This window comes from Amphichorda felina, assembly GCF_050947745.1.
Source record: "Amphichorda felina strain 45539 chromosome Unknown scaffold_9, whole genome shotgun sequence".
NCBI classification, from domain to species: Eukaryota; Fungi; Ascomycota; class Sordariomycetes; order Hypocreales; family Bionectriaceae; genus Amphichorda; species Amphichorda felina.
The window spans coordinates 2,219,336-2,245,429 of NW_028145041.1; the positions used below are offsets into that span (position 1 = coordinate 2,219,336).

The window sequence follows — 26,094 nt, forward strand, 5'->3', positions numbered from 1 at the left end:
TTATCTATACGATTAATCCCCGTCTTATATATATATAGTAAAAATAATCTTAAAACTCTTTAGACTAATATCCTCTATTATAGCTCTTAGATTATAGCCCTTTTATCGTTCAAAGTAATAAAGATAAGTATCCCTAATATAATATCACCTATATATAATAAGATATTAGTAACTTAGCTATAAAAAGGGTAGCTTAACTTTCTTAGATACCTTACTTATAATAGATTATTAAATCCCTTAATATTATACCTTTTATTTCTATCTAATATTTATAGTTAGTAAGGGTTTAAGCCTTAAGCTTATATTAACTAAGAATATTATATTTATATAATACTAGCCTTTTCGCTATATTATATACTTATAATAGTATTAAAAGTATTTTAATATAAAGCCTTAATTATTATTACTTTCTTTTTTTAATTTATATATAATATTATATATAATTATTTATAGCTATTATAAGGCTAATTATGATAGATAAGTATTAAAAGTATATAAGGCCTTAATCTATAATATCCTAGACCTAATTATATACTTTATCTATAAAATAAATATATAAACCTAATAATCTAAGCCCTGGGCTTAATTATTATATGTATCTTATTTATAAGATAGATATATAGCCTTAGAAAGGCTTACTTAGTATACATATTATAATATAATAGACTTATTACTATTATCGTTTTACTTAGCTATCTAACCTTATTCTATATTATTTATTATAATTTTAAAGCTTTTATTATAGCTATTCAAGCTATAGCTAATTATTACTTATTAGTATAAGGGGGGAGAACCCTTTATTAGAGATAATCCTAACTCTTAAGTAAAGTAGCTAAAAATTACTTTTAACCTTAATAAGGGTCTTAATATCCCTTAACCTATTACTTAAAGGTAGCTTAAGCCCCGATTATACCTTATTATAAAAGTAAATAATTATATAAGCTTATATCCTTTAGCTATAATATTACGAACTAATATACTTAGCCTTAATAGATGGTCGCGGGTTATAAGATTAAAGGATTAGAAGGAAAGGATTATCTAAATCGAGGGATAAAGGTTTATAGCTTATAGTAATCCTCGCTCTCCTAGGCTTACGACTTATAATAATATAACGGCTAAAGGTTGTCTGAGTTATATAGACCTAGTAACCTAAGCCCTAGGCCTAGTCACGTATTAGGTGCCTATATGCCTCATATACGAGACGAGTACGCGGCCTAAGAAAAGCTCACCAGGTAAGCTTTAGTCTTATAATATAATAGACCTATTACTAACTACTATTATCTCGCTTAGCTACCTAACCTTATTCTACGTTATTCGTTATAAATAAGAAGTAAGGGTATATAATAAGAGAGGATTATAGGTATATATAATCCTAAAATAAATAAGTGAATAAAGTATTAATATATAAGACCCTTTAATTTCCCTTAGATTAGATATACTTTTTCTACTTTTTAGCTATTAATATCATTTAATAATACTTCTTATAATTTTATTATATAATCCTTATCTATTATTATATTAATCCTTTTATTATAAACCTTATTATTAAAGCTTAGGTAATAACCCTAATACTTAAGAGATACCTTATCTTATTTTATCGAATATATAATAATATAAATCTTTCCTTTTACCTAATAATAAAATTCCTAATATTTTATATAAAAGCTAAAGAGATTCTAAGATAATAAAAAGGTATTATTATAGGTATTTACCTATAATAATATCGATTTACTTATAAAATATCTAATAATAAAAGTAAAAAATAAATAAAAATCTATAATTTTATTACCTTTAAACTTAAAATAATACTTTAATAAAAAAATAATTAATTTAATAATATATAATATTCTTTTAAAGGTAATATTTATAAATAATACTAAGAATCTAAAAAGATTTTATAAAGGTTAGATTATATTAATATAATTATATATTTATAATAATATAGATACTATAATAGAAAACCTATAAAAAATAAAACCTTAATAATAATTAAATAATTAATAAAAGATTTTTAATTATATTTAAATTTATTAAAAAAATATTTCTTAAATAATATTATATTATTATATTAAATTTTTTTAAAAAAATATATATTAACCTTTATATTAAAATAGTTTTATTAATATAAAGAGATATCATTATATTTATATATTAAAATATATTAATTTTTATTTTAAATAATATTATAAGATTAACTAAATATTATTTTTATAATAATATTTTTTTAATAATAATTCTTAGAATTATTTTATAAATATAATAATATCTTTTTATATTATTATTATTATTTTAAAAAAATATTTTAATCATTATTTTATAAATAACTTTTTATATAAAAAGTAATAAAATAATATAAAAGATATTATATTATTATATAAAATTTTATTATTTTTTATATAAAAATTTATTTATAAAATAATTATTATTTTTTTTTTAAAATAATAATAATTAATAAATACTATAATATATCTTTATAAAGATTTTTAAAAAAAAGTTTTTTTTTAGCTATAAATAATAATAAATTAAAGTTTATAGATAAATAATCTTTTAATATATTATTATTAAATATATTAATTAATTACCTATTAAAAGCTAATTTATATAAATAGTTTTATATATTTTTTATTTTATTAGATATTTTAGAGGTTAATTAATATAAAAGATCTATATAAGCTATTATTTATCTAAAAGGTAAATATAATTTTTATAATTTTATTATATTTATAAATTATCTATATTTTATTATTAATCTAAAAGGTATTATTTATAAGTTTAAAAATATTATAGATATATATCTAGAATATATATAAAATTAACTTATATATATTATATAACTTTTTTATATTAATAATAAATAAAATTAAATATATTTTATAACTTTTATTATAATATATTATTATAAGGTAATATAGATATATTTTAATATTATTTATAATTAATAAATATATTATTATTATAAGATTTAATTTTAGCTTATATTTTATTACTAATTTATATTAGCTTAATATATACCTATTTCTTATATAATAGCTAACCTATAATAGGCTTTAATTTATCTAACTTATTAATATATTATTATATATATCTTAAGTATTATTTATATTAAATAATAATAATCTACTAGATTTAAATATATTTTAATTATTAATATATTATAATCTCTATTTAATATTTATATATAAAAATCTTTAATTTAGATTATATATAAATATAAGAAACTAATAATATAAGTTTTTAATATAAAAATAAAACCCTATTATAATAATTATACTTTATATTATAATCTATATTATAATCTTAAAATTAATAGTATTTTATATAAATATATAAAGAAAATTAAATATAATATTATTTAATAATTATATTAATTATATTAGATATTTTTAATAAACTTTAAATAATATAAAGATTATTAATTTAATTAATTTAATAGGTATTATTATTAAATATTTAAATAAACGTTTTATTAAGAAATTCTTTTTTATATAAACTTTAATATTATTTATAAAAATCTTAATTAAAGTTTTTTATAGTTTAATATTATATTTCTCTTAATTAATCCTTTAAATATTAAATCTATAAAATAATATAATAATATATTTTAATATATTATTTAGATTAATTATAAATATTAAGATATATATAATAAAAATATAAATTTAAAATATAAAATAATATATTTTAAAGGTATTAATATTATTATAGGTATTAAATATTAGTAAATAAATATTATAATATAAAATTATTAAGAAAGTATTAGATTTATCTCTATAAGTTATAATAAAAATAATTATATATTAATAAAATAAAATAATTAATATATAAGACCTTTCTTAATATAGTTTACTTAAGTAATACTTATAAATACTATAGTAAAGAGAATTTATATATTATATTATTATATCTATAAAATAATTTATCGATTTTATTATACTATCTATATAATACTTATATTATAGTATTATTTTAGTAATAATACTATAGCGAGGCTAATAAACTACCTTTATTACTTAATAAAGCATAATAAATAAAAGCCCTAGGATTAAAGAGTCTAGCCTATAAATTACCCTAGGCCTAGTTATATAATCTAGATCTATATACTTTATCTATAACGTAAATCCGTAGCCTTTATATAGCTTACTTAGAAAGCTTTAATCTTATAATATAACCTATAATTTGATTAAAATTAATATTATTAATAATAATAAAATATAAATAATTATCTAATTAATAATCATATAAAAGCTTATTTAAAATCCCCTTATTTAATTCAATTATTAAATAATATTTTATTTATAAAATTAAAAAATACTTTAAAGCTTTTACCTTTTTAATATAATATTATTAATATAATTAATATTTTTATTTATAAAATAAGTTTAAGGTTAATATAATATAATAATATTTATAATATTAAAATATAATAAATATATTATATTTAATATGAAATATTAAAAATATATTAAAAATATCATTATTAGTCTAATATTAATTTATAATATTTATATAAATTTTAAATAATATTAATTATATTTAATATAAAATGATTATTAAAACCTTAATAAGTTAGCTAAAATAAAAAAGATTAAAAGATTTTAAAATTATTTTTAAAAAGGATTTTTTATATAATACGATTATATATATATATATATATATATATTATATTTATTTTAATATAGTTATAATATATTTTAATATCGGTTAATTATATTATAATAGTATTTAAAAATTAAGATTTATAATTTTAGGATTTATAAATAATATTTAGTTAATAGTATTTAAAAGAAGCTTTTATTATATTAATAATATTATTTACTTTTCTAATTTATTATAGTATTCTTCTTTATAGGTTTTTTATATATAAGCTTTTAAAGATAATATATACTTATTATAAAAACTTTAATAATATTATACTTAAATAAAATTATTTTATTAAATATCTATATATTCTATTAATTAATAAATAAAAGGTATTTTTTAAAAAAAATAAAAAAATAAAATATTAAAGATTAAGAAATAAGGTATTAATAATTAATTAATATAAATAACCTTCTTAATAATAATTAATAAATTTTATTACTAAGATAGGAACTTATATAGGCTTATATAGCTTTTAGTAAAGCTTAATATATAATATATATATAATAGAATATATAAAGTATAATAATTTTACTATATTATATATTTAAAATAAATATAATCTAAATAATAGATAATATATTACTTTCAAAAAATTAAAGATTAGTAATTAAAATAAAATTATAATCTATTAATAATATAATATTTTAAAGGGGTTATTCTAAGAATATTAGCTTATTATATTAATAGTATTTTTATTATTATTATTTTTTAGCTATATAGCTGCTATATTATATACTATTATATACTTCTAGGGAGTAAAAAGGTATAATAAGGTATTATAGTAGAGAAATATTATAGTATTTATAAAGACCGGCCTATTAGTGATACCTTAGGCTTAGTTATATAACTAATATTCATATAGTTTACTTATAAAGCGAGTATATATCTCTTCTATAGCTTACTAAATAAGCTTTAGTATTATAATATAATAGATTTATTATTATGATTATCTTACGTAGCTATTCTACCTAATTTTATATTATTAATCATAATTTTAAAGCTTTTGCTATAATTATTTAAATTATAATAATTAGTATATAAATCTATAGCTTTTTTTAGTTTTAAATATAAACTTTTACTTATTATAATATCTATTCTTAGTTATAGTAATTAAAAGCTATATTTAATCTTAATAAAGAGTTTAATTTCTTTTAATCTATTAATTAAAAGAAACATAACTCTAGATTATATCTATATTTTATTAGACGCGAAAAAGATAAGGAAGGCTAAGATTAGTACCTAGGTATTTAATATCAACAACTAAGTATAAAATAATTATAGAAAATAAAATAAGTAATCAAAGCTATATTAATTATATATAATATAAATAGATACTAGAATTATAAACTACTAATATTATTATAATAATTAATTCTAATAAAGACCTTATATTTATAGATTTTAATAAAAAAGCTAATTATTATTTTATAGTTTATTTTATTATTATCTTTACCTTATAGAATTAGGGGTTGTCTTTAAAAATATTTATTAGAAAGGGTTTAATCTTATAAATAAAGAATACCTTAATAAACTATAAATAATAATTTTAAAGTAATTAAATAATAATATTATATTAGAAAGAGTTTCGATCTTCTATAATATAAGATATTTTTTTATATTATAAGATAATAGCGATTTTACCATAAACTTTATATTATTTAATTATTATGTAATAAAATATAGAAATATAAATCTTTATATTGTATCTAAAAAGGACCCTTTAGGGATACTATAGCGCTCTTATACTTATTTAGTTTTATCTTTATCTTTATTTCTATTAAACTTAATCTCTAAGATATAACCTAATTTCTAATCCTTCTTTAAACCCTAAGAGGTACTAATATATCTATAACCTAGAATACGGTTATATAGCTAAGCGAGATAGAGAAGTCTATTATTTAAGGTAATATTAGATATTATCATATAAATAATAAATAAAAACTTTCTTTTTTAACTTTTATTATAATATATTATTATATATATATTCTAATATTACTTATTATTATCAGTAAAATTCCTAATATTAGATTTAGTTTGATATTATTTTATCAATTTCTTAGTTTTAAGTTAAAATATTATTCTTTAATAAATATCAGGAGAATATTATATTATTTATTATATTATTTTAAAATATAATTCCTACTTATCCTAGTTCTATTATATATTATATATAATTATATAAGTATAAAACATATATTACTAAGGCTAAAATCAATATAAAGTATAGTATAATTTAGCTTAAATATAAAAAGATTAGCCTAAAATTATTACTAATTATTTATAATATTTTATATTAAAGATAAAAAGTTATATAATTAAATTAGCTTTAAAATAGAAATTAACTAAAGCTAATACTAATTTATAAGTTTATAAGTTATTATTTCTATATTAGAGCCTAATATATATTTAAAGTATTAGATCTAAATATTTATATCATATTCTACTAAATAATTCTCTTTTAAATTAAAAAAAGTATATTAAATAAATAATTAATACCCTAGATATACTTATTATATACTTAAAAATAAAATAGATTTTAATCTATTAGATACTTTTTATTTAAATTTTATATTTAATGAAATTATTTATAAAGATTATATTTTATAAATAATATTTAAAGCTTTTAGACCTTTCTATATTTCTTTAATTATTGCTAAGATATATTAACTATTAGAACTTACTATCTTTCTTTATAAGCTACTCTAAAAACGTATTAGCTTTATTATAGTTATTAATAAAATATATCCTAATAGCTATTTAATATTATATAGAATAAAAGGGTTAGACTTAGTAGGCACTATACTTTAATATATATAATAAACCTATCTATATAAGAATATATAATATATATTTTATTTTAAGGGGTATATATTCTTAGCTATAAAAGTTTAACGAACTTCGTATTAGATTTAGTAATACTATATAATAAATTTGTTTATTTTATAATAATTATAATCTTAATTACCGTTATTAACCTACTTTATTTATATTTATTAATTAAATTAATAATAATTATTATTAATATAAATAAACCATTTAACTTCGTATCTTCTTATATATTAGTATATATAGTATTATAATATAATATATACTTTATTATTAGATTATATAGTATATTTATTATTAGGTTTATCTTATCATTTATTCTAATATATTAATATTTCTTAGATAAATTAATTAGCTAAGTCGATAATAAAAACCTTTTTAAAAAAAAATTAATAAACCTAAAGATAATAATTTATATATATAGATATAATAACTATACTCTTATATCTATCTATTATTTATATTTATAATAGCAATTAAGACTTATAATATAATAACCTTATTACTTCTAATATATTAAATACTATTATAGGTATAAAGGCCTTATTAGTAGCCTATAATAAATCCTTTATTAATAATTTCAAATCATATAAGTACGTAATTAGTATAAGTATAATATAATTCCACTAAAGGGTAATAATATATTATCAAATAAAATATCCTAAACCTAAGGTAAGTAATTATTATAAATAGTATTTATTACATACTATAATAAATAAATCAAAATTCATATATATAAATCTAATATTATATTTTATATATCTCTTATATTATCTATCTTTTCTAATAGTTTTAGTTATATATAATAATATTAAGAAGGGTTATAATATTAATTAAACTAAAAATAATTATATACTTTAAAGGATTAGTAAAATATATAAGTATAAACTATAAAATAAACCAAAATCAAAGAGGGCCTATTTAGGCTATTAATAGATATAAATATAGATTAAAAGACTATTAATATAGAGTTATTTAAATACCTTCTAAATATCTAATATATCTTTATATTTATTATATTATAGACCTTAATCTTTAATGATTTTATTTATTATAGTAAAGATCTAATAGAATATAGATTTATATTAACTCTACTTAATAATAACATTTTTAAAGAACTTACTAATATATAAATATAATTCTTAAAAATTAGTATATCTTACTAATTATAATTATTTTTATAATAAAAGGTAATATATAATCGTAAGATATAAAAATTATAGATAATTAATATTTATATTTTATTATTATTATATATATAATATATCTAGTATTAGTATTTTATAATTATCTAAGATAAAACCTATCTTAGCTTAGAGGCTAGCTAATATTAGAAGCCTTATATTTATATTAAATAATATTATTAAAAGAGAAATCTAAGGTATAAAGATATATATCAAGGTATTAGAATTATTAAAATAATAAATATAATAAAGCTAATAAACTATATATAATAATATACTAAAAGAATATAAGTAATATTTTTAATAAAAGATACTTTAAAAACAAAACTTTCTTATTTTAATAACTTTAAACTATAACTTAAATATAATAGAGTAAGATTTTAACTTCTAAGCTTATTAGAGCTCTTTTAATAGATCTTAGCTTATATTTAGATACCTTATATAATATAAATATATTATAGAACTAAGATATAATATAAGATTATAATATAAAAAAAGCTATATATTATTTAATATTAAGCCTATTATAATACTCTAAATATAATCAATTATATAAAATTATATATAATATTTAATATTAGGTATTAAAAATATTATAAGGTTAATATATATAATATTTAAATATTTTTATATTTTAAAATATATAGCTTATATATATTATTATAATTAATATAGATATATTAGAGTTATTAACCTTATATTATATAAATAATTATTATTTATAGCTTTTTAACTTTTAAATAAATATTAATAAGGTTATTACTATTATATAAATCTTATAATATATAGAAAATAAAAATAAAATAAAATATTTTCTTAAAGATTATTATAAATTAAAAGATATTAAAAAGATATTATTATATAAAAATTATTACTAAAATATATATTCTTTCTTTAAAATATAAAACTAATTATATTTAATTTAAAAGTATATAAATAAATAATAAAAGAAATATAATAAAAACTTCTTCTCTTTATTATTAATTATTTATTATTATTTATTATTATTTATTATTATTTATTATTATTTATTATTATTTATTATTATTTATTATTATTTATTATTATTTATTATTATTTATTATTATTTATTATTATTTATTATTATTTATTATTATTTATTATTATTTATTATTATTTATTATTATTTATTATTATTTATTATTATTTATTATTATTTATTATTACTTATTATTATTTAATATATTTATTATTATTTAATATATTTAATATATTTATTATATTAAATTAACTTAATATTAATATTATTATTTATTTAAATATTTTATTATAAGCTAATAATAAATATTAATTTAAATATAATTTATAAAGTTATTATACTCTAATTATACTTATTATATCTCCTTATATAAAAAAACCTAAAGTAGATTTAATTAAATCTTTAATAAAATTATAAAAACTAATTATAAATAAAATAAGGCTTAATATCATAAATAAATTATAATAATTTTAGGATTATAATCTATAAGATAATATAATTTTATTATTATATATATTTAAAGGCTTTAGAAGGTTATATAATATAAAATATATATTAAACTTATTTAAATAATACTATCCTAAAAAATAAAGAGATTATAATATTAAATAAATATTAAATCTATATAAGTATAAACGCTATTATTAGAGGTAGACGAAGTAAGATCGCGCCGACCTATCTCTAAGGCTAAGCGGTATTATAGACTCGGGATTTTAGGCCTGTATCTTTCTTTACCTACGGGTTACTACGGGTATTCCTTCTTATACGTGGCTAGGTATTATTATCGGGGATCTTAATATTCCGTATCTATTTACCTCGTACTCTAATATATAGCGGCTACGGCCGCTAATAGCTATAGCGCTAGCTATACCGCCTAAACCCTACTAGGGCTAGTCTATCGTAAGAAGTTATATATAATAGGTCGTAAAAGAGTTATATACTCACCTTATGGATTAGATATATATAGGTATAGATTATATAGCTAGGTCTAGGGTATTAGTAAGCTAGAGTTTATAAGTACTATAACCCCCTATTTATTATATTATTATATAGATTATTTATTATATTTTTAAGTTATATAATTTAATTATCTAAATAATAATTAAAGTTAAACGTTTTAAATAATTAGTATTTATTTATATTATTTCGAAAAAATATATATAACTCTTTAATATTAATATATATGTAATATTTAAAATGATTTTTTTTATTATATTCTCTTAAAATAATATTTAATATTATCGTAAGGAAATTATAAGGTTATCTAATAATAAACTAATAAAGCTATAATATATAATTTTATATAAGTAAAGATTATTATATAATTAATCTAAGAAATTAAATATACTAAAAATATATTTTATTATATTAAAGATAAAAAATATATAAACTTAACTTAATAATATTAATTAAATATATAACTAATAATAAATCTTTATTATTAGTATAAAAATAATAAATTAATATATTTAATTATATTATATAATAAAAGTTTTCTTTTAACCTTTTATCTATTTAAGTTATAAAATAGATCTATTAGAAGTCTAAGGTTACCTAGGTTAATATAATATATATATATATATATAGATATCATATATTTTTAAATTAATATTCTAAAATATTAATATATATCTTTATTAATATCGAAAGTATATTATTAATTATAAATATTCGAACTAATAAAATATACCTATAAATTAAAAAGATTAGTATTAGGCTAAATAAAGGTATATATATTTTACTATTATATTAGTTTCCTAGAGTATTATTTTAAATATATGATAGAGAAATATTAGTATTATAAGGAATTTTTAAAAAATAAAAGCTTTTAGATTAAAGATAATTTTATTGTTAATAATCAAAGAGTACAGATAAGTAGTCATAAAGGTATCGATATCATAGGAACCAGAAGTATCTAACTAAATAATAGGTAGATAGGGAGAGGCTTAATATTACACCCACCTTAGTTAATTTACCCGTCGAGTAATTTACCTAAGCTGATCCGGCTTTGAGCTTATGCTAGCAGAGGACGGGGACTTAATAATGATAAAATACTTTATATATATGATGATTTGATGCCTCCTAGTATTTTTTTCTCCAACGCAATTGCTAGACTTAATACTTTCGAGGACTGACTACATAAGAAATAAGTTGATGGGAATATATACATATATATACATATGGCCATTATAAGGCGTTTCCCCTCGAGGCTTTCTCCCAGGACTTCATCGCCCCCTGTTTTGGTGCCACCATATCCTCACCATGGGAGGTTGTTTTAACCTTGTCTAACTAATAGGCATTTTGGCTTTGTAGTCTGAAACCATTTGACCGCGGAGACCATATTTGACGGTTGGGAAAAACTAAGTCAACTGACTGACTGTCGATGCTCCGCCAGGAGTAGCGGATAGTAACGGCGCCTGTCCCCATCAAATTAGATTTTCTTGGTCCCGTGCTGCCCATAGAGAATGACATGCCCCGTTCCTGGCGCTGATGTGCCGGGAGCTAGAAGTGTAGAGGGGGATGTGAGCAAGTGACGATCTCCTACTAAGAATCTGAGTGACTCCTAGTCATTGTTCGCGAGAGAATATAGCGGGGGTTAGATTTAGTAGGCTTGGGTGGGAAGCCTATACGGCGGATCTATACAAGCCCTCAGCAGGTTTAAACTTATGGATGATATGCAGTCTTGTCTTGGGATTCCATGCCTCGTAAGGATGAGCTATATCAGCCCAGAATGAGATAGGATATAGAATATGCTCGGGAACCTAAATCTTGCCACATATTAGGAGTGGTTGCAGAGAGAAAGGCGACCGGAGGTAAGAGTACGTACCAGATATTAAGACTGCGGTGGTACTCGCCGCTATCCCTTGGGATATATACCATTTCCAGGCATATTGACCTCGACAATACCTCCTACTTAACTGATTTTACAAAGAAACCTCCGCTTTTACGAAAATATAGCCTAAGTCTGTCCTGAGAATATGATTGCTGCTCTGAGGGAGATCCAGGCCTTGCTATCTAATGACTGTGGGCTTCTTATGACATCCTGCTGCGGATAGGGTGAAGTAATTACCCAGTTTTCAGGCAAAGGGAAGTGAAAGACTACCACCAGGGGACCAGGGCTAGGTGAGATTTATCTACTTGCAAAATTGGCTAGGCGACCAGGCTCCTAGAAAAAGACAGATGTAGTCTAACTGGCGGTCGTAATGTAGAGAGACCTATACAACCACCATGATGTGAGCCCTGGGACAGTCGTCCTTAGTAGAGATTGTCTGGAAAGTGCCGCGACTTTTGAACAACAATATAGCCTATGGTCTTAGCCTTTGGTTCTCTGAAGCTCCGAGAATCCAAAATAACGGAGTTGATGCGGGTTGTGAGAAAAATGCCGTATGCCATGAATGCGTTGGTGGGATGTTGAGCACCTGATATGTAATTTGAACCAGGGAGGATTTAGTAAGCCTCCGTGCACCAATACTGGCTACCTAGTGAACAGTATGCCGAGTCGCTGAGGATATGAGCGTGGAACATAGGTTATTGTACCGATTGGGTTCGGGGCTCTGAGTACCAACTGGTCGTATGTGGTTTGGTGGCCTGGGAACAGTCTTTGAAAAGCCCGCCTGTAGGGTCTCCGAATGACGGACCGTGGTGCGCCACAACTCCCGCTAGGTCAGGTACTAAGTACTGCGTATACTGCGGATGCTCTACGTACATTATTAGTACTATTTACGAGTACCGACTTGTACTCCGTACTCGTCCGTATACTAGTACAAATTAGCCGAGGCTCCTACATCGACCCCACGAGTGGTGACCCATGGAAGCTGCCAGGGTCGCGTTTCCTGCAGAGCACATGCTGTGGTGATTTGTTCCCCGCAGCTGGCAGCGCACCACAGAACCCCGCGCCTGCGGCCTTGAACGGGCGACAAGCTTCCGCAATGTGTCACTTCGTCAGGGTACGCTCCGCAGTATATATCTGTACATATTGACACCATACCCATCTTCAACAGCCAATAAACTCGACCGTTCTCCCTCGCCTTGCGACCACCTCCTTACCGATGCTTTTTCATGACACTATCCGCATGTGACCTCCTCTCTGCGCCCCCGTCTATTGCGTTTGAGGCTCGAAAAATGTCTAAACCAACCCAGAACCGCGACGGCCCCGACGCCCTCCAACTCAACTGTTCCGCATCTCACTCGTCTAGAAGCGAGACGACCGAAACCCTCCTACAAATATGCTTATCTCTGCGACGCGGCATCGTCACTTTTCTCGAAGAGGATCACACAGATGACAAGGTGCTGCGAAACCTCCAGGGCCATGTTCGTGTGGCGATGGATGTGATTGGGGAGGCGTTGCACCGGTACGGGTAGGTGCTACGTTTGCCCCATGCTTGGAGTTGTTGGAGGTACGCCGCGAGACACGCTTGATTGGCGCGGGCGGAGAGTAGTTCCATGGGCGACATTGAAGATATTGAGAACGCTAATGTATCTGATAATCGGCGATAGACTTGAACATCTCTCTCTCTCATACAATGGGGGCAAGGACTGTTTAGTCCTCCTCATCTTGATACTGGCATGCCTACCGGAGCTGGTGTCTTCGCAAATATCTTTTCGGGGTGGTGCCCAGTCAACATCAGAAATGACGGTACCCGAGCACGGTGCTCTCTCGAAGCCTCTCCAGGCAATATATATCGTTTCGCAAGATCCATTCCCCGAAGTTGAGGAGTTTGTTGCTTCCTCCGCCGCCCAATATCACCTCGACCTCGACCGATATGCTCTGCCTATGCGAGAGGCCCTCGACGCATATTTAAACGATAAGACTGAAATCAAGGCAATATTCATGGGGACTAGGCGAACAGACCCCCACAGCGACACTTTAGGCCACTTCAGCCCGACGGACCAGGGTTGGCCACAGTTTATGCGGATCAATCCCGTTATCGACTGGCACTACGCGGACATTTGGGCGGTAAGTTACGGCACTGTGTAACACCTGAATACTATTTTGTGACCTTTGGCCGCTGGCTCTGGCGGGGTGTATATTCGAGTCAAATACAACGCTGACAAGGTTATAGTTCATCCGTCATCTTGACATTACGTATTGCTCTTTGTATGACCAAGGATTCACATCCCTAGGAGGGATGTCGGATACCAGACCCAACCCAGCCTTGGCTATTGATGCTGAAGCCAGACTTTTTCGACCAGCTTACGAGTTGGTCCATGATGATGAAGAACGATGGGGCCGGGACCGGTAGAGGATCAAAGGGAGGAAAGAGACCTTACAAAGTCGATGGGCAACATACGTTATAGAGATATATTTCCCGAAGAGCACATATACATGCGAATTGTTTAGCCCTTGGAGGTTGCGTTGTTGATTGTTACAACCCGCCGGATAGGTTGGATTTAAAAGAGGTCAGGCGTTAATGGAGTGTGTAAGATAGGCACTAGAGGCAATAGAGCATCGCTGCGACCCTGGTTTTTGGAGTTTGTGGGCGTGGAACTATTTTCCTCTACCCACTATGGACATATAGCCGTCTGCCATTTGTACACTGGTTCTCAACGCTGGGCCGGGAAATGATACACCAGTAGACACCTGTCGAGGGCTTATGATTCGTAGAGTGAATTCGTCAGTCGTGTTCCTTGGAAGATGTCTGATGAGAGAGAGATCATTATCATCCAAGGAAGGGTAACATCCATTGGGTAAGATGACTGCGTCTCCACTATAAATTATCCAACTTGGCATAGAAGTCTCACAACCGCAGCCAAAAATATCAGGACGATTGACAGTGTCCTCACCTGCGCACAAGGAAACCATGGTGTTGTTACGCCCCCTAACACGCCCACGCGCTATACCTGCGGGCCTTTTGGGCCTGGGAGTGCCATGGAGATCCTATTCACAAGCCGTAGGGCCTCTAGTTTACGACCTTCACGAGCCTTCCAGACCTCGGACAGACAAGCAGACATCGCCCATCTTGTTTCTTCACGGGCTGTTTGGTTCTAAAAAGAACAACCGAGGAATTAGCAAGTAAGTAGATCTGCGAACATGCACGTTTCTATGGCCACGGATTTGATGGTTGTTCAGGGCCCTGGCCAGGGACTTGGGTAGATACGTCTACGCGATGGTGAGTAAATACCGGGGTGTCGGAAACGCGTGGAAATTTGGTGTACCTGACTGTAAGTATTAGGACATGAGGAACCATGGGGAGTCTCCTCATGACAAGCGTCATGACTACGAGGCCATGGCAGATGATGTATCGAGATTCATCGGGGAGCATGGGTTGAAAGAAGCTAGCATCATCGGCCATTCGATGTGAGAGACCCGGGAAGTGTGGTTAGAGGGCGCTCGAAGTTGACTAATGTCCATAGGGGTGCAAAGACGGCCATGACGCTAGCACTACGCTCTCCGGAGCTGGTAGTAGATATTGTTGCGGTGGATAATGCTCCGGCCGATAAGGTTCTGAGCCGGGACTTTGCTGAGTACGTCCGTGGCATGAAGAGGATCCAGGAGGCCAACGTTACCCGTCAAGCTGAAGCAGACAAGATTCTCAAAGAGTACGAAGAGGTCGGTAAATATGCTCTCATGTCCCGTCGGGAGAAGCGCTAAGCCACGAACAGTCCCTCCCGATTCGACAATTTCTCCTTGGGAACCTCTACCGACCCCAGGGCGAGAAGACACAGAAGTTCCGCGTTCCTTTGGACATTCTTGGACGCTCGCTCGATAACCTTGGCGACTTCCCGTACAAAGATCCCAAGCAGATTCGATTCGAGAAGCCCGCACTCTTTATTCGAGGCACCAAGAGTAAATATGTGCCAGATGAAGTGCTTCCTTTGATCGGAGAATTCTTTCCACGGTTTCGTCTCGTTGATATTGATGCTGGTCACTGGTTGATATCGGAACAGCCCGAGGCTTTCAGACAAGGTATGTGGTCAACGTTGACTATGAAACTGTCACCAAGGTATCAAAGTATTGGCGCTTACTTCCTATAGCCGTTGTAGAGTTTTTGCAACCAATCGAGTAAAGGCCCCAACACTGGGTAAGGTATTAACAAGGGTGCTTTACGGAGCATTAAGTGTAATAAGTGCTGCAATAAACTGAGAAATGTGCTTTGAGAGGTTAGATTCGCTCATATAGATAAGAACGGGGCTTAGAACCATAGACGTCACATAGTTAGATTAAATGAACATGAACCGAGCCTTTTTGCCATTTCATGGGAATCATGCCTAATCCCCAAGCCGCCGTTTGATTCTACGCCACTTGATATGACCTTAAACAATGCCAAGGGACGAGCGAGTCCTTCATAAAGTCCCTATGCTCCAACTGCACCTTCCCAAAATGCAGCACCGTTTAGACCTCATCGAGGACAACCTCCTTGAACTCCCGCTCAACCTTCTGGCCCTGGTCGTCCGTCCCCGACTCGCCGTGGAGTGCCATGAGAGCACCGAGGTCGAACCTGGGCTGCTTCAGCAGCTTAACCTTGCGGATGTGAACCTATTTGGATGTGAGCGACACTGACCCAGCACTGGAGACCATATTCTCTACTCACGTTCTGCAGAGGGTAGATGCCCTGGGTAGCTTTCTCGATTTCGCGGCCAATGACCTCGGGGATGAGCTTAGCGGTGAGCTGGGTGAGGGTGCAGGAAGAGGCCTCGCGCTGGATGATGTCGGTCATCTTCTTGCGGATGGCCCGGATCTGGGAAGACGCAGCATAGGTGGTCTTCTTGATCTGGTTCGGGCGGCGCTTGGTAAAGGCGATGGCGAACAGGCGGATGAGGTAGTCGTCGGTCGTCTTGACGGTGACGTTGGCCTCAATGAGAGTCTGCCACTTGCGAACCAGAGAGCGCAGCTTGTCGGATGTGAAGTCGAGTCCGTGGAAGTTGGTCAGGCAGTTCTTGCCCTGGACCTCGTCCACACGGAGGCGGACCTTGCGGAAAGAGTGGTCCTCATCCTTCTGGAGATCAGCCAGCGAGACCTCGACAACGCGACCCTTGAGGGCGTCGTTCGCATTCTTCAGACCGGTCGTGCGGTTCACGAGGGTCTTGCCAACACTGCATTCATGGTTAGCCCGCCAATCACCCTCAAAATCAGGCAGCGCGGCGGTTGTCCGGGTCGCATCGAGTCTCGGGTACTCACTCTCGGATGTTGAAAGGGCTCGGGGCCTGAGCAATGGCGTGTTAGAATAAGAATGTTCCGAGAGTATTGCGGTGTCCAGTGCACATACCTTGATCGAGTACCAATCCTTGCGGGTGAAGGGGTCCACGGTCTTCTTCTTGAGGCCCTTCTTGCCCTTCGAGAGTCGCTTGTTCCTATTGTCAAGCAATCAGTCGCTATATTCGATCGAGATGGTGTCGCTGGTGCTCACTTTCCAACCGCCATGATTGTCGGCTCTGATTTGCGCAGTTGGAGAAAAGGGACGATGATGCTAGATGGATTGGTGGAGGGGCGAAATAATTTCAATTGTGTGTGCCTCGCCTTAGGTCTAAGCGAGTTACGGCTGTTGGAAAAAAATCGGCTACATGTTCTTCCGATGCCGGGCCCATCACAGATTGGCAAAAAGGCCCCATATCACGTGACTATAGAGAGTTTTTGTGCTTGCTTACGTAATGCTTAAACCCCTGCCGCGTCCCATTAGGTAAACATGTGGGTCTAGGCACCTTACTGACAGTACTCCGTATTACTACCTAGGTACTACCTAAGTTACGGAGGGAGACGCCAAAAGTAACGATGCACTCTTTATCTGGCTCACTAACAGAATCATACTAAAGACAATAATTCTGTCTAGCTGTTAGTAGGTTAGGTATAGAATGCGTTGTTACTTTTGGCGTCTCCCTCCGTACTTGGGAGGAGATTCACCGCACAACAAGAGAGATCTCGCCAGCAAATCGTGACATGACCCACAATGTCAAAATACTGAATCGATGGACGAAACCCCATACAAACACTATTCTGCTGGTCACTCTGGCGGATAGAGTTGTCAAAATGGGTACACGATAGAGTATTATCATATTACAACAGTTGGTCAGCACCGACTGAGTACTACTAATATGTACATGCAGGTATACAGCCAGACCGTGGCTGGTTCACAGTCCGTGGACTGGTGCCTATAGATGCTCTGTCATGGATTTCTCTGCACCCATGCCCTCCAGTGAATATGTCCCCGACACATTTTCATCGTGGGAGTTTCGTTCAAATTCCGTCCCTGGAGGAAGACGACACCCACATGGGTTTCAAACCTGATCCCTTATGCACTATCTGGCACTTTCGGGAGACCTCGATTTTGCGGTCTGTCCTTGCCCGCATTGGGTTGGTAGTACCGGGAAAGCCATCGCTTCCCATCGATTTCGCAAATGTGACACCAACTTCTAGTTGAATGACACTCGAGCGTCCGGTTCTGTAGTCTGTCACGCCCCAGGAATCTCCCAGAGAGGATCTGAGCTATCGGTCCTGTGGTGCCCAGACACCGATAGACTTCAAGGGTAAGTCTCTTTCTCGCCTTCTTGTTTGGGACTCTCCCAGTTGTCAAAATTGGGAAAGCTAAAATAACAGCCTGCGAGACAAATGTGTGTAAGTATCTGCCCAGTTGAATCAAGCAAGTAGGACAAGTTTGCGGGGCTGTTACGAACCGGAGACCGAGTTGTCCGGCGTCGAGAGCCCGGTGCTGGAAGATTGATCCCGATGTTCTCGTTCTATATCGATAGGCTCTGAAATCCTATGACTTGTGGGGTCGGAAGACATAGCCTGACCTAAATCGCACGATGGGTGGATATAGGCGACCTTGTTCAGCAAGTCTGTTGCTGTGTGGGGAGAGCTGGGCGAGACAAGCGACGCCTGGATCTCGTCGGAAGCCGTGACAGACGCCTGGGTGGCGCTGGACCGGAGCAGCCTTGGCCGGTGTCGAGGTGTCTGCTGAGAATGAGAGCTGCGACGGGATGGAGCAGCATACATTTTGGGTTGAGATAACAGATGTGAGACAGGACTGGGTGGGATACAGGGCAATTCGGTCGCTGTCTGTGATGAATTGAGGTCTTGAGCAGATGTAGAGCAAGACGGGGGACCGACTGGGGATTTCTACTCTGCTAACTCTATCACCCGAAACGAGGTGCCTTATGTCCGTCCCGTATTGAAACCTGATCGATTCCTCACATCCCGCCTCAATCGCGTTTCTGGCGAGATCGAGACCTGTGCCACCTGGCACCCTCTTCACCAGGTACCCGCGCCCCCAAGCATCGTGTCTCAAGGTGTGTGGTCGCATGCTTGGTTGGGCACGGGTGGAGTCCGCTGGCAGTGTTCTTCTTGCTGCCTCCGCTGACCACCAGTCGCTAGGAATGCGCCCACACGCAGGCGCACCATGCGGGGGCATGGGTACACCTCACCAACCACTCGTGCAGGTCGCCCTCGTTAGTTGATACCCAACCGGCCTTACTACTACACATATCGCATCTTGTGACATTGCTGTTGCGGAATGAGACGGACCTGGGTCCGTAAATTCTGCCTCAAGTTGGCGGTTGCCGCGTCGACTTCTCAAACGTTCCCCGCTTATGGCTGGATGGCTTTCTCACCGACTACTTCGACAGAACCACCAGCCGTCTGCCACCTGCCACACCTGTCATGGCCAACACACAATCACTCTTGTGGGGGAACTAAGGTCAAAGAATGTCCCATGTGATAAGGATGGGGCCCATTGGAGTTCGTGATGTCTATCACTGAGGAATACGCTAGCTATTTTATGTTGCCTCTAGAGGTGCCCTGGTGATTGTCCGGGGAAGTTCCGCCAGTGATGGGATCAGTGGTCGATGCTAAGGGGTTTTCAGGTGAGTATTCCGAGATTCGGTGGTACGGGTGTGGACTTACTCTTCCCACATTCTCCCCTGTACAGCCTGCAACTCCTCTTCTGTCAGACGCTTGCCGGCCGTAAAGTAACCTGAGAGAGTTATTATCATGCTACTACCTCCAAATCCATCGCGATCATGGGTGACTGACCAGCTGTGATCTTGGCATCAATCTCGACTCTCGAATCAGCAGGTATGAGCTCGTCCGGTAGCTCCACTCTTTCGTGGATTGGGATGCTGTAAAAAAAATGAATTCGGTCCTTTGTCTGTTGATTCTGATTCTCAGCTTACCCTTGACCAACGATGGCGTCATGCTTCATGCTTTGGGAGGTGTCAGTGACTGAGCAGAGAACCTCAGGCGGCGATGAACTCACTTGCTCATGCTCAGCATGCGATCGATCTTCTTGATTCCTAGCCAATGGAGAATGTCGGGCATAAGCGCCTGGAATCGCATGTCCTTTACGCCGGCAATGTTCTCCGTTCGCTTGAAGTAGTCCGATGCCCGGTCAGCACCTCTCTTGCGGGCATTGTAAACAACTGCGAGTCTTGTCAGCTTTTCGTTTTGTAGAGGAACCATAGCTATCAGTTCGAGGAGTATAGATCCCCGAGAACGATGACTCACGATACTACATTACGATTAGAAGTGGTCAAGGCTTAAAAGATAGCAATACGGAATAGGACATACCTTAGTGACTTCGCCAAGTGCTCTGCCTTCTTTGCGGAAATAGATCACTACACCGCTCCCGCCGTTCTGGGCTTCCTTCACAGCCTCTTCGATGCCAAAAATTAGGTAAGGCCGGCAAGTGCAGATGTCAGACCCGAACACATCGCTACCATTACACTGCTATGTGTGAGCTTGGTATCCCTAAGACTCTCTACAACTAGTTGCTGGCGTACCTCGTCATGAATTCTCAGGGACAGTCGTACAGACTCATCTGACATCTTGGCAGGGTCGCCAAAACAGTAGACGGTCAACCCACCTGTAACATGTTACTATACAGATTCCCTTGAATTGGCCCCCAGAGACAAAAAAAGAAAAAAGGGGGGGGGGGTTTACCAATGGGAGGTAGAAATAGCTTGATGTCTCCTCGGGTAATGAGCTATTACGAGTTAAGTCCATAGTTCACATCCTAGGCTGAAGATCGTAGCACTTACTTCAGGATAGCTGCCACCGGTGTGCTCGAAAAGCGATCGTCGCAGAGTTCCTTCGTCTAATGATCATTAGCGTTGTATCAAATGTGGCGATACTTTGGACGTACCGATTCCAAATCTCTCGGCTACACCAGGAAGGTACCAAACCTGAATTCGTCCATTGTTAGTTGCGCTAGATTCAGATAGTGTTTACACAGTCCATAGCATACCGGTTCCACAGCGAACTTGGTGACGGCCAGCTCACCTAGCTCATTGAGGCAAACTTTACCATCGGGGACCCTTGTCTCTGATCAGTATGGACTCCAAATACATAAATAGGGTTATACGGACAGGCGGCCTTTTCTGACACTCTCTTCAAGCTCAGGAAGCTGTCGAATTTAGTCAGCATTACACGGTTCTCCTTTACACAGTGACTGCTGATCTCACTTTCATGTGGGCCTTCGTGATGGCAATGGTTGGTCGGATGTCCACTGCGCAACAGTAGTTAGACCGCGTTGTCCGTTAGGTTCTGGGTATGGGCTCAGTCGCACCGTCCTCTTTTTCAATGGTATCCTTGAATATCCAAGGAGCCAAGTGGCCGTAGGGATCCATGGCTACAATTTTGGCTGGGTCGCCCCATTGAGGAAAGGGGCCAATCTGCGCGGCAGGCTCCGTGTTGGTGAAGTCAGGCCTTCGCAACTCAGCTTTCTCTATTCTCCAGAAAGGAACCACGGTAAATGAACGTACCGATGATCAGTGTCCAATTCTTTGCTAGCAACTGCTAGAGCATAGTAGATTGAGTACGATCCGCCGCTGTTGAACATGTTCAGTTCTTAGATCTCTTGCTCTGGACTGGGGCTACTCACTGGGCTATCGCATGTCAGTCTGCTATAGGTCCTTGAAAAACCAAAGGGACAGGAGTACTCACCTCCGATAGCTGAAATCGCCCAGTTCATGTTAGCTGGATATAGGAAATAATAAAAAAGAGTTTGAACAGACCATTCCGTCGTCTAATGGTAGATGACAGCCTTGACACGGCCACTGGTCCACGTTTGAGGGGGTCGAAGTTGCCCCAATCCATGGGGAGTGGGTTGATGCCGATTTGTTTGGGGTAAGTCCTGAAATGCTTAGCATGCGCAAGGCAATTTCTAGAGGTGAATAAATACGTGAGTACGATTCGGGATGTCAATGTAGTCCGCTGGTTTGGCGAAGCGGTCGAGGGAGCTTGCAGTGTCCCACCCTCATCTAGATCAGATCGAATGACCGAGTCGCTGGAGGTCGGGGGAGCCGCTTCAGACTGGCCGTTGTTCTCTGACTGCGAAGATTTGTCTTTGGGGGCACCATGGTTGGCAATAGACGTTGTACCCGAAAGCACTGGCCCCACACGATCAGAGAGAGACTCTACAGCTGCTAGAAGCTGGGACTGAGTCTGATGTATCTCTTTGAGGGTGTCCATGACCTCCGAGGACTGTGCTGCGGAATCCATGATGGGAACGAGAGGGGACTTGGTCGTCGTCTTTGGGATATGTAAAGGGAAAGATGGCAAACAAGTGGGCAGGTATCGATAGGGGGAGGGAAGTACTAGTTATTGGTAGCAACAGATGAGGGGATGTAGTTAGGATGTTGAGGATAGAGGGGGGGAGAAAGGTGGTGGTATGAGGGGATGCTTCTGAGGGTTGAGCTATCGCGCGAAATCTGGAAAAGCGGCTCGTGAACGGGAGATGTGTCTCGAAGCCCAAAGGTGATATCGGTGGCCAAGAACGGAGACGTGACGGGGAGTCGAGACGGAGGGGACGAGACCAACCAGATCGCAGGGAGTGCTTGGCCAGCGGGAGTATTGGAAGCTACTGGGGTACCACAACACTACCAAGGCAGTTACAAGGATGCCTGTTTATGGAGGCGATGATAAGGCTGCCTTGCTGGAGTCAATTGATAGTACTCGGTATTCATCAAGCCCGATCAACCGAGTGTACCCGAGTTTACGGCATCAAGACACGTAAAGTACTACATAGTACCTATCAAGTCGAGACTTGGGCGGCCGCTTCGTATCATGAAGGATTGCACAATCTGATAATATTCCCAGACTCCTTGTTTAGGTAAGTACTTTTTCCATTGAGGGTACCGTACCGATGACGGGACAGGAAACCGATCTGGAGTCACGAGGCCTCATTGTGGGGTTTGAGGGGCAACTGGGAAAGTGCGGACGTGCGCCGGCCCGGCAGTTTACAAGCCTCAACGAGTCACTGCGGGCCGCGTATCAGGCTGTCAGCCCCGCCAAAGACGTCGGATGCCACCGAAGCTCTGGCGGCCGTCACCGCCGCTTGGGCCCGTTGAAGGCCGCCAGTCCAACCTCATTAATAGCATCATCGGTTTGGAGCATGTGGGGTCTACAAACAGCGATCCCCATACGAGCCCCACACCGCTTATCGATAGGGCTATCAGATCTCTCGCGGGTTTGTGCGTCTAAACAACCTTCGCCTTGCGTCAGAGCCTTGCGCCAGAGCCTTGCTACGTGACGCGACAACTCGAGTTTGCCCTTGCATCATCTGACAACTGCAATTCCATTCGCAGAACTCAGAAGGGTCTTGGGACGCCATGGGAAAGCGCAAGAAGTCCTCACGGGGACCTCAGGGGCCCAAGAAGGTACGCGATCCGAGACGACACTGGAACTCTCCGAAGCTAAGGCAACATTCAACGACAGAGCGATCCATTACCTACGACCTTCACCTGCCTCTTTTGCAATCACGAGAACTCTGTGACTGTGAAGCTAGACAAGAAAGCCGGCGTGGGACAGTTGGACTGTCGAATCTGCGGACAAAAATTCCAGTGTGCCGTTAACTGTAAGTTGCGACACACGGAAATTACTTGGTGGATCGACAGCCCGCGATGCTAACTTTTATCTTTGTTCCAGATCTTTCTGCCGCTGTAGATGTCTACGGCGAATGGGTTGATGCTGCAGGTACGGACACCCCTGCCTCTCCTGCACTTTGAATTGCCTAATTAACTTTTTGGTAGATGCTGTAGCCAAGGAGGATAGCGCTCCTGCAGGTTATTCTGGCACTGCTAGGTCACAAAATTCGAGGCGTCCGCTGACGCATAGAGCCACGGGCGGCGATGATGACGACGATGACGAACGGCAATACGAGGGGGACGGCATTGTGGGGGATGATGAGGTGATATGAACTGCGCACAAATATCCCGCGCCTTACATACGACGCTTAGTTCGAGCCAGGCGCAACTTAATGAGTAAAGACCATTTCCATGCGACCCTTCCTCATGGCAACTTTCTTCTCGTCTCACATAGTATAGAATCTGTCTCCAAAATCTCCAAGGCCAGGCACGATATAACTGGATTCGGGTTAGTATATTTCTTGAGGTGCCGTGGGAGACATACTTTTTCTCGTCCAAACCCTGCAAACCCACGTTAGAAAATGGCAGGCTAGTGGCGGTTGAATGAATGAATATTCTTACCTGGTCGATGAATGCGGTCACAACCTTAAGCCGTGGGAACTTCGTGGCGAAGTTCTTGACTCCCTCAGGGCTGGCGATCAGGTTCAAAAACAATATGTGGTCTTCAGGCACACCCCTTGATTTGAGAACCTCCACAGCCATAATTGCAGAGCCACCTGTTGGGTATCAGCACCGAGATCCTTCCAAATCCATGACCGTGGCGCTGAAGACTCACCTGTAGCAAACATGGGGTCTAGTAGAAGGACCCATCTCTCCGCAATATCCTCGGGAAGCTTGTCGTAGAACAGTTTCGGCTGCGCCGTCTCTTCATCGCGCTGGATCAGGATCTTACCAATCCTTACTGAACGGCAGCAGTCGCGAAGCCCCTGCTCCATAGCCTCACCTGCCCTCATAATGGAAACTCCGCAGATCTTGCCTTGGAACATGAGGCCATTATACGTGCGGCCAACCGGTGTGATAACGTCATGCTCGATGACTGGAAGGTGATTCAAGCCTTCTTCAACAAGAAGCCGAATGATGCGATTGGAGTAAAATATGAAGTCCGCCCTGTCTGTATTCCTATTACGGATCATGCTGCACACCATGAGTAGGGGTCAGGGATTCTCTAGGAGCGGATAACGTACGACAATAGAGCAATCAACTGCGGCGTCTGAGGAAGTACACAGACATTGTCGTAGTTGACTTCAGTCGACACAGTCGCAGTCGGCTTCTGGTCCCGCGACTTGAAATCGGGACCAACCGTTTGTGTTGGAGCGTTGCTTGGAGCCATGGCTGCTGCAAGGTTGTGTGGGAATTGTGGCGGCACGTTGAAGCAGTGATCCTCTCTGCAGCGTATCAGCCCCGTGTCTAATGGCTAGGTCAGCAATGCACCTTCTTTAAGTTTGTTATTAAACACAGGCCAAAAATATTTCTCCAGTCTAGACTCTCAGCGACCAAGGAGCGGCGACTTACTTCTGAAAGGCAGTGAGGGGAGGTTGTGAAAAGTGGCTCCTTGAAAGAAGAATTTATGAGGGTACAGGAAGTGGA

General features: G+C 34.7%; 5 protein-coding genes across 5 annotated transcripts; 2 read left to right on the forward strand and 3 right to left on the reverse strand.

Annotated features, from left to right (window-relative positions):
• Positions 1-14,281: 14,281 nt before the first annotated feature.
• FAD1 (FMN adenylyltransferase) lies at positions 14,282-14,629 on the forward strand (the record flags this gene model as incomplete). The annotated part of the gene is made up of 2 exons (XM_083198618.1): positions 14,282-14,287; positions 14,324-14,629. 2 exons carry the CDS (start codon positions 14,282-14,284, stop codon positions 14,627-14,629), a joined length of 312 nt encoding a protein of 103 aa, XP_083046353.1.
• A 1,392-nt stretch (positions 14,630-16,021) lies between these two features.
• On the forward strand, positions 16,022-16,677 carry ACO1O0_009269 (uncharacterized protein; the record flags this gene model as incomplete). Its single annotated transcript, XM_083198619.1, has 3 exons — positions 16,022-16,201; positions 16,255-16,558; positions 16,661-16,677. 3 exons carry the CDS (start codon positions 16,022-16,024, stop codon positions 16,675-16,677), a joined length of 501 nt encoding a protein of 166 aa, XP_083046354.1.
• Positions 16,678-16,984: 307 nt separating this feature from the next.
• Positions 16,985-18,013, reverse strand: RPS1 (40S ribosomal protein eS1; the record flags this gene model as incomplete). Its single annotated transcript, XM_083198620.1, has 4 exons — positions 16,985-17,128; positions 17,184-17,714; positions 17,859-17,943; positions 18,000-18,013. The coding sequence occupies 4 exons, from the start codon at positions 18,011-18,013 to the stop codon at positions 16,985-16,987; spliced, it is 774 nt and encodes a 257-aa protein (XP_083046355.1).
• A 2,471-nt stretch (positions 18,014-20,484) lies between these two features.
• On the reverse strand, positions 20,485-23,083 carry ACO1O0_009271 (GTP cyclohydrolase N terminal-domain-containing protein; the record flags this gene model as incomplete). The annotated part of the gene is made up of 11 exons (XM_083198621.1): positions 20,485-20,558; positions 20,618-20,703; positions 20,841-21,003; positions 21,089-21,092; positions 21,152-21,307; positions 21,828-21,897; positions 21,949-21,986; positions 22,045-22,088; positions 22,149-22,288; positions 22,345-22,410; positions 22,764-23,083. 11 exons carry the CDS (start codon positions 23,081-23,083, stop codon positions 20,485-20,487), a joined length of 1,161 nt encoding a protein of 386 aa, XP_083046356.1.
• A 1,810-nt stretch (positions 23,084-24,893) lies between these two features.
• Positions 24,894-25,837, reverse strand: FUR1 (uracil phosphoribosyltransferase; the record flags this gene model as incomplete). The annotated part of the gene is made up of 5 exons (XM_083198622.1): positions 24,894-24,945; positions 24,992-25,008; positions 25,069-25,223; positions 25,283-25,626; positions 25,692-25,837. The coding sequence occupies 5 exons, from the start codon at positions 25,835-25,837 to the stop codon at positions 24,894-24,896; spliced, it is 714 nt and encodes a 237-aa protein (XP_083046357.1).
• Between the last annotated feature and the right edge of the window lie 257 nt (positions 25,838-26,094).